Genomic DNA, 9,819 nt, shown 5'->3' on the forward strand with positions numbered 1-9,819 from the left:
TTACGGGGAATATATGCTAAGAAAATGATTTTGCAATGTATGAAAGTTAGACTAGCTTTATGTCAGTGGATATTATTCTCTCATTCTGTAATAACTCTGCAACTAATTTTTACAGTTCTCTGCAAATAGATATGGTATTGTAATCTGTGTTTTGCATGCATTTTTTTATTTACTAATTTATGATTAAGTTGATTTTCCTGCCTGCAAAGCTCCAGAAAATTATTAGAGGACAGCAAAGAATAATGGTTTGTGATATCTTTTTTTTTCAAATAAACATCTCCCACAGGCTCAACAGCAGTTTCATGGTGAATGGTTATTAACTCCATTCTCAATCCACCCATGGAAATCTTGTGACAAGCATACCCATACATACACTATATTTGCATATTAGCATCAACATTTTTTTAAAAACCTTGCAAGAGAGTTCAAATGACATATTTTCTAACTATCTCTTCATGGTATTTTCTAAAGTAGGCTTCTTCATTCAGTTGCATGACACTTTGGTGCAAATTCAAATAATATGTTTTATTCACTACTGAACAAGTCAGAATGATCAGATTATAAATAATTATGAGTCCTGAATTATGGTTTACAAATCGCAATGATTACCTCCACAAATTGGACTAATACATTTATGAACTGTGTGAACTCTGAATGTGGAGTTTTAGAATTTTAATATTTTTGTTAACACAGCCTATTTTACAAAAGGAGGCTTTGCATCTACACTTCCAAATCCTTTTTAAAATCCATTAGTCTGACATTTGGTGTCCCCTTGCCACTAGTATTATGAATTAAAATCTTGGATCCTCCATTTAAAGCACCTGCAACAAAGTTTTGGGAAATTATTCCTTTAAAATCCTAAATGGGATAATTAATTAATTGACCAATTGTAGTTGACTTGGGAAATGTAATATTCCATTTACCTATTTCCAGAAAGGTATAGAGTTTTCATTTTGATTCAAATGTTCTCTTCCATTGGCTTTGGTGATAGGAACAAATTAAACCAATTGTTATTTTGATATAAATATCTGAAACTCTACCATACATTCTGAGTAGGATTGCAGTTCTTTTTTTAGTAGGTTGTAGAGGAGATACATATCTTGGCAACATTGTCCCATGTCACAAATTTTGAAATTAGTGTGGCAACACAACTGATTTCAGAAGGCAGGCAATGAGGACACATATTTTTCAACAGAACATAACAACAAAGTCAGTAGCTGGGAAGGAGAAGAAAAGTATTTCATGCTTCCTATACACTTCCTATAATTTCAGCCCCAAAATTATATTGAAAAACTAGGGTAAAATTGAAAGAAAACAAATTTACCTCTTTGAACTGCTACACACGTCATTCCTTTGAGAATAATTTAAGACAAAATCTCACAACCCTCCCTTCTCCTTTCTACCTCAATTCACCTTAAATTATTGACCTGTACTAAAATCCAGGGTTCCAGTACAAATACAATCCTAATATAATATAATTTATATAATATAAATATTATGTATTTATTGAATTTAGAGCCCACTTGCTCTCTGAAAATTCAAAACAACTCTGTGGACTGCCATAATTTTATCCTTGCAATCACAGTTCTGTGAAGTCAGTTGTACTTAGGGGGGGGGAAATGACTCAGTCTGTTCTGGGCCTGAAGGGGGATGTGGGGTTTGGATATGCATCCAAGTCCAATTGCAACAACTACAGTACATAACACAAATAGAACTATTAGGACTGGCCTTAACATTAGGCAAAGTGTATTGGTTGGTTGTAGAGCAGACGTTCTTAAACATTTGCTATTACACCTCGCTTTAGTCTAATCTTAATGTACATAGGTATCGTAAGAATCCAACCACCAAAATGAACAATGAAAACAATGTCATGAAACTCTGAGAAAGGTAGATTTAGCGTAGTAATGTAACTAAAAGCTTCTTTAATCTTCCCTGGACTCTGTCTGCAATTCCACAAGGTAGGTATACTTCACTGTTCTACGGAGTCAAGGAAATGCTTTCCCTTGTGGGAAAGAGGCAAGAATGGTTCTGTAAGCAAGGAAGGCTGAAACTTTCTTTAAGTCCTGGAAAGCAAGATTATATTTGGAAGAGACTCAGGTAGAATCCTCCTCATTTAGTGGGATGTAAGAGGGAGAGGAGGCCAGGTTTGCAATATTTTGTTACTATAGCCTATCTAAAAAAAAAAAGATTATAGTTCTAATCTTTCTCTGAGTTGATTTCCTTTTTTTAAAAAAAAACTAATTAAAGATTATAATTGAAGTAGTAAAAACTATTACAAACTAAAAAAGAGTAAAAACTGCATGTCAAGGTTCCGAGTAATGCATCCATCAAAAGCAGAATTCCAAGACAGGTAGATTCCTCGAAGAACATGTTTATTGGCTTTGTCATATCGGCACACCTAGTGAAAACCAACTCTAAAAGTTCCCACAGTTTTCCCCCTAATTAAAAGAGCAAATATTTCCCTCCCCAGATGTCACTGGTCACATTGTCCAATGAAAGCAGCTAGGAGGCTGCTCAGTCACTCCTCTCCTCCTTCACTTGTCATCTGTTGGGATGACCTTGGTTCCCACAAGAAAACTTTTTGTTTTGACTGCTCTGTCTATTTCCCCCCTCCCTTCCCCCTTTCTAAGTTTGTGGCAACTATGAATGAGGAAAAGATGGCTTCAGCCAGGTTCACTTCAGAGTTGACAGTGTGTGATCATCCAGGGCATGGCACAAAGGAAACACAGTCAGAGAACCAGTATGAGACCTTTTATTGGCTCCAACTTTGCTCCCAATATCCTGTGTACTCTCCAGCCTGGAGAAAAGCTCTTCCACAAACCTGCAGCAGCCTCTAGCTGCAGATACTCCAGTCCAAATGTTGTAAGCAGATGCAATCAATCACTCCAGCAGGGCAAGATAATGAGTCTAAGAAGTGAAGGTAATAATTCCAGCAAAGCAAGATAAGCACACAGTAGCACAGCAATAATATAAATAGTCAGGAGGAATGCCGGGAATGCAGGCCACAACACTAGATGAATTCAGTGTTTGTTCTCGACAAATGCCCCTCCTAACTGCCTTGCCTTTAAACTCCATCCCTAGGTGTGCCTTGTGAAGGGAATCGGGACCATTTCCTTCTCGTAAGCCATGAAACCCACGTTGTTCTCTTCTGCGTTCTTCCCTGCATGCCCTAGGATGAGGAGAGGGTGGGCCTTGGTCTTCATCTGAACCCCCTCTCCCTTTTTCTATCTCTTCCCTGCTCTGCCCAACCTGACTTCACCCTTCCCCATTTTCCTCCACAGCCAAGGGAGCCACTACCCCCTCTCTGTCAGGTGTTAGTCTTCCATCTCAGAGTCAGGGGCATGGCACAGTGCAAAGGAAAGGGAAAAATGTAGAGGGAGGGAGGAATGCACTGTTTTCAATTCTTCTGTGGCCCCTTGCTCAGATAGTCCTCAATTTATGGCTGTTCGTTTAAAACTAATCCAGAATTACAACAGCCATGGAATGAGTGCTTTATGTCCCGTAAAGCATTTCTTGGTATCGCAAAATGAGGTATCACCACCCCTGTGCTCACATGATTATGATCTGGGTGCTTGGAAATCTGTCCACACTTAACACTGCTCGCCAAGTACCTCGCAATCATGTGGTCGCCATTTGCAATCTTTTCTACTGGCTTCCAGAAAGTCATTGTGGAAACTGGCAAGGAAGGTTACAATTCCTTGCCAGCTTCCACAAAGGGAGCTCCTTGAGAGTGAAATGGCTGTTTGCTGAGAAAGAATCTCAACTGAGAAGGAATCTCAGCTCTGTGTGGAGCTACGTGTGGAGCTACGTGTGGAGCTATGATTCTCTCCCCCACCCCTGAAAGGTAGACATTCAAGAACAAAAGGGCTGCCTAAAGAGGTCAGGGGAACTCTTCCAGCAGAATGCAAAATGCAGACATGGAAGTCGAATCCCAAAGATCTGAGCTCTGTTTCTGTAGTCCTCAGAGGAGTTCCCCTTCACACATGGATGGGAGCTGAACTCAGCAAGCAGCCCTTTTGCTCCATCCACTTAATGACATGGAAGATGGCTTAATGACTGCAACTGGAAATGCCAGGATTGCAGTTGTTGAGCAAAGCAGCAGTCACATGGGCATCTTTCTTAACAACCACTTTGTGCAACTACTAAGATTCCAGTCCCAATTGTAATGATAAGTCAAAACTACAATTGCAGTCTAATTTCATTTCTCTAAAATGGTATAGGGTTTCCTGCCTGAGCAGGGGGTTAGACTAGAAGACCTCTAAGGTCCCTTCCAACTCTGTTATTCTGTTAAACTATAGCACATGTATTGTGGTGATCAAAGCCGGACACAATATTGATTGTTATGTCTGACTAGTGCAGCATAGAATGGAACTATCAGTTAGCATGATCTAAACACTGTATCTATGTTGATGTAGTTCAACATTGCACTACCTCTTTGGGCAACTGGAATATATTGTTGGCTAAGACTTAACCTGTTGTGAGCAAGACACCCAGATCTTTCTCACAAATATTGACTTTATTTATTCAAACATTTATATCAGCATTTTCCCAACTTTTGCATCTTGGTGGCCCAGTGGGTGGAACAGGGAAACCAGGCTGTGCAAGCAGCTCAACATGCACATCTGCATGGGTGCTAGCCTGCCACTCGCACAGGTCAAGCTGTGCTTGCATATATGCATACCAGCCTGTTGTTCGCAGAGACCAGTTCCAAATAGGACATGGTCCAGTAGTGAGTAGTGGCCCAGAGGGGTGGGGATCTCTGATTTATAGCGCCATCCATCTTTCAACCAACTCTGGGAGGACCCTAATCAAAAGTACTACTGTTGAGCCAGATACTAGCTTGTAGTTGTGCTTCTGGGTTTTCCACCTAACCTGACATATTTCATAATTGAACTTCATTTATTGGAAAAACAGGAGCAGACAGAGGAGCAAAGCATAAAATTGTACAGTCTGTGCTACTGTGAAATGTGTCCGTTTTCTACATGCCAAGCACCAGGTTCTACCTAATTTTAAATGCTCTCAATAGAAAGTGTATACTACCTGAAGTTTTCCTCTGGCGCAGTCTTCCAAATGAGCAAGTTGTTATAACATGTTCAGGATACATAGAATAGCTCATATAAATGTAATATTCTTATGATTCTACCAGTTGTGTGTGTTTCAGAAACAATTCAGAAACACCCAGAAAATATAAGAGATATAAAATAGAAAAGGAAAGAATCTTGATTAATGCAGCATGTTATCTGATAAGACATATCTTGCCTAGACAAGGCTAGCAAAAAACCGGAAAATCAAAGTGTATTTAATGTCTGCCAGTTTTTCAAATTTGAAATACCTGCACACTAATGACAAGTTTCCTGAGAAGAAAAGAAGAGAAACTTTTACCCCACCATCACCATCAACCAATATAATTATTCAGTGTAGAGAGCTCATGCTAAGATCAAAACTATCCTTGGTTACCCAATAGACACTTGGTTCTGCAGCATTTTGATCTTGGGAGGAGACAGCAGTGCACCCCATCCCTCCACTGGACAAATACCTTTCTTCCCCCCCCCCTCCAGATTAGGACAGTACGTCTTTGTATCATTTTTTAAAAAACAAAGCAAAACTGCATTGATTTAGTCATAATTGCACAGGCAAAATTATTTTTATTCAGATTCACAAGTGTACCGAATGTACAATATTGAAAAGACGGGGGGGAGGGGGGGAATCAACATTTTTGCTTCTTCAACTTCTCTCTAATGTTTATGTTTAGTAAAGCTCAAATGAAAATGGTGGCTTCATCTACCTAAATGCATGCTAGATTTTGATTTTGGACAGATGGGCTGTAGAAAAAACAGATTTTATGTTCCATTTATAAAAAACATTCCATAGATACAAACTGGCAGACTTAATTTGCAAAGGGACAATAGCCTGTTCTTAGAGAATAATATTTTCAGATGTTCAGAATGTGGTATTTCAGATTGTTTGGATGGAGGATAGCCTGGGTATGACTCTAGCTTCCTTACTCTTTTTGTTTAATGAAACAGATACCATATTAAAATAAGAAAAGTGATAAAAATTAGGGGAAGGAAGGAAATCAAGACACCAGTCACACATTTTGGAGAAATGTCTTTACAGAGAAATAAACAGAGTTTTTAACAACGGCATTAGTAGCATTTCCAAATCAAAGCAAAGAGTGATCTCTATAGTTTTTGATGTAACACCATGGAAGATGTCAGGTTGCCCAGACAAAGAATTTTTTCAGTTGCCTTTTCTTCCACCAGGTAAGTTTATTTCAGGGTAGTTGAAGTGTTAACAGAAGTTGAATAGGTGGATCCTAACCTATATCGATTCAGGGTCTCTTTGCTGATGATACCACGTGAGACCAAGATCTTGAGGAAGTTGTTCCGGAATTTCTGTCCTATAAAGGCATATATGATGGGGTTGATACAGCAGTGAGCAACTCCCAAAATCTCAGTACCTGACAAAGCGTCATCAATTCTGTCTCGAACTGAGCAGGTCTCCTTAATGTAGTGAAGCCTCAACAAAGTATCAAAAAGAAGGGTGATGTTATAAGGCAGCCAACAGATCACAAAGACCAGTACTACAACCAAGATTACTTTCATTGCCTTCTTCTTTTGCTTGTTCTTCATCTGGTAGAGTCTGTGCATTGTTATTCCATAGCAAATCATCATGATAGTCAAGGGGAGGAGAAAACCAAACACCTGAGGTAAAATTCTCAGTACTATCCTCCATTCAGTTGTTTGATTCCCACCAATGTTCTCATAACAAAACCTGTTAGAGAAATTTGAGACTGTAAAAACTTCCCGGAAGCGGATCACAGGAAGTGAGAAGAGGAAGGCAAAGAGCCAAATGCTGATGCAAACAAATTTGACCCAGTGCCTCTTCTGAGTGGCTGCCCGAGTAGCATAAACGATTGCCAAATAACGATCAAAGCTGATAAAGGCCAATAGGAGAACACCGCTGTAGAAGTTGACTTCCTTCAGGACTGAGGCGATTTTGCACATGAAGGTGCCAAAGATCCACTCATGAGCTCGATACACAGCCCAGATGGGCAAGGTGACTGCAAAGAGAAGGTCGGCAATAGCCAGGTTCAGGAGATAAACATCAGTAACAGAATGATTTCCTTTGCTGTAGCTCACCACCAGAATCACCAAGGAGTTGCCCAGTAGGCTCAAAATGCAGACTAGAAAATAGATAAATGCTACAATATATTTCATTGTAACTGTTGTATGCTGTAGTTTGCAAGTTTCTGTAAGTCCATCTAGGTAATCTGTAGTATCATTCAAGTAATAACTATAGTTATCTAGAATGCCTGAAAGCTCAATATCGTCCCAATTGAATATGTTGTCCCCCATCTTGGATCTTGCTGTAGATCTGTGTAGAACATGAAGCAAAGACAGGTCAATAACTTTTTTCTAGACAAAAGGCAATCTCCTGATCATAAAGTGATTCTTTAAGGCATCCAACAGAGATCAAAATTGGTCAAAAGAAAGAAAAGCTAATAGACTTAAACATAGCACTGGGCATACACAATTCCATACAGTTGTTAAAATTGCAGAATGCTCATCTCATGAATGCCACTGGCAAACCCTGCCTCCCTGCTAATGATGCTAAGCCACATCTAGCCATCCAGCATAAATTTGTGCAGGAGGGATGTACATGTGTGAAGGATGACTTCTACATGCCCAAGACCCAGCTGAAATCACAGATGACTGCAGAAGGCTGGGTTTATTTATAGGATCATAAATGGGGGCAGGAGAGAAAGACTGCAGCTTTTCTTGATTCCTTCTGTCCTTGTATGAACAAAATAAAAGATCACTCTAAAATATTAAGGTAGATGCACTTGTGAAGTGAGACTGACTAATGATGGAGACTGAGGCAGGAAAATATGTACAACTCAAACTTGCAAATGAAAAAAAAAAGACCCCTTTATTTTCCACACCCAACTCAATTTTTTTTCTGAAAACAACATGAGATCCCATAGATCTGGGACTGGCAAGGACCTCACTGGAAAATTATCGCTATCCACAAATAAATGCTTTTAACATCATGATAAAAGTATTCTTCATTTCAATGTGACAGATATTAGGGATTTTAAATGACATGTAAATATTGAAACATACATGATCAGAGACAGAAAGACTGTTTTTTCTCTTGTTAGCTCTGACATATAAAGAATGTAACAATTACAAAGCACAGTTGTTAGTTTGGGTGTGTCTTTTTTCTCTCTCATTTCCTCTGTCCATGAAGTTTTCATTATATTCATTATATGCTTATGAATAGATTCATAAAGGAATAATGCATAGGTGTACGCAAGAGATGCTGCAATGATCAGGGAAAGGACTTTACATTTTATACCTTATACTTACTGTATATATTGTACATTTTTATGTTATGTGGTTTTATTTATTTAATTTAATTTATGGCTAGTTATTTATTGTTGTATACCACCCAAAGACACATTGTTTGAGTTGGGCAGCATCATAGAACTCATAAGCAAATAAATAATACATGAAAACAGCTACTGATTAATAACTCACAATTGTGATTGTATGCCACATCAATCTTTATTCTTAATTATGAAAACACAAACTTGGATTTTTTAACTTCACAGAAAGAAACAAAAAGAAAAATATACTTTAATACAATCCAGAAATCTCTTTTTTATTGTTTTGTACTAAATTAATATCATTCTTTGAACCTGTATATTTTCTAATTTTAATCAATTCGTATTGGGGGTTTTTTGTGTAAAATAATTTTAATTCAGTGCTCATATTCTTGAAGACCTAGGCAGTGAAAGTGCTTGATTTATAATCTCTCTAAATCAGAGATGTCAAACTGGCGGTCCGGATGCATCACGTGCAGGCCATGCCCACCCAAGCTCAGTGAAGAGAAAAAACATCGTGAAACATCATATGATGGCAACATGACGCGGCGAGTTTGACACCTGTGCTTTAAATCATTCCTACAAAAAATGCAAATCAGAATTTACACAGCTATTAAGTAGCCAAAAGTAGTTTGGGAATCTCTGTATAAGGAAATTACTTGGCAAATATTGAATGCCACTTCAGAACATCTTCTGTATATAATTGCAACTGCTGCGTGTCACATAATGAAAAAAACCTGAATACTCTTTACACCACCTTGATGACTTCGGAACTATTGGATTATTCTTATTTTCCTTATGCCAAAAAGCAAAAGAAGATGAACCACAATTAGCTATCTTACTACGAGATCTGAAGAAACTCTACAGCTAAGCGTAGCTACTTTCAAACAAGGAAATTCTCTTTTAATATGGAGTGAAGTGATTTAAAAAACTTTACGTTCCATGAAGATGTTCCTATTATTTAGCAAATTTAGTGTTCAATATTTCTTTTCAGCATTAATGAAATAATGGAAATACCAATAAAGAAGAATATTGAGAGTTCAGTGTTGAAATGAAGTGTCCTTGGTGCTCTCTGATCTTGGTTGTTTTCTTGTGGATACTATTTCATTACCCAAACCAGGTAACATCATTAGTAATGAAACATCTGCAAGAAAACAACCAAGTTTGGAGAGCACCAAGGACTCCTCATAATGGAAACATTCAAGTACTTATTCTGGATAGATCCTTATTTTTAACTTAAGGTAGGGGATGATTCTGCAAAGGCACTCTCTGTGTCCTCAAGGATGCTTGATTCCAGATACACAAGTCCCAACAATTAAAAGACATTGTGCAGCTCTTTTCCTACTTAATAGACTAGAATGAAAAGTGGATTTATAGATCAAGGCTTCCAAAAGATCAGCCAAATGCTTTCTTAAATCTGTTGATTCTCA

The 9,819-nt window shown here is 38.2% G+C and overlaps 1 protein-coding gene across 1 annotated transcript; it reads right to left on the reverse strand.

The window, feature by feature from the left end:
- Positions 1-5,734: 5,734 nt before the first annotated feature.
- On the reverse strand, positions 5,735-7,232 carry LOC148049421 (C-X-C chemokine receptor type 1-like). The gene has a single exon (XM_087713037.1). It carries the CDS (start codon positions 7,218-7,220, stop codon positions 6,270-6,272), a length of 951 nt encoding a protein of 316 aa, XP_087569163.1. The 5' UTR covers positions 7,221-7,232; the 3' UTR covers positions 5,735-6,269.
- Positions 7,233-9,819: the final 2,587 nt, after the last annotated feature.

The sequence above is a fragment of the Thamnophis sirtalis genome, unplaced genomic scaffold (assembly GCF_051295495.1).
Source record: "Thamnophis sirtalis isolate CommonGarterSnake01/CBP01778 unplaced genomic scaffold, rThaSir2_p1.2 scaffold_1, whole genome shotgun sequence".
In the NCBI taxonomy this organism is placed as follows: Eukaryota; Metazoa; Chordata; class Lepidosauria; order Squamata; family Natricidae; genus Thamnophis; species Thamnophis sirtalis.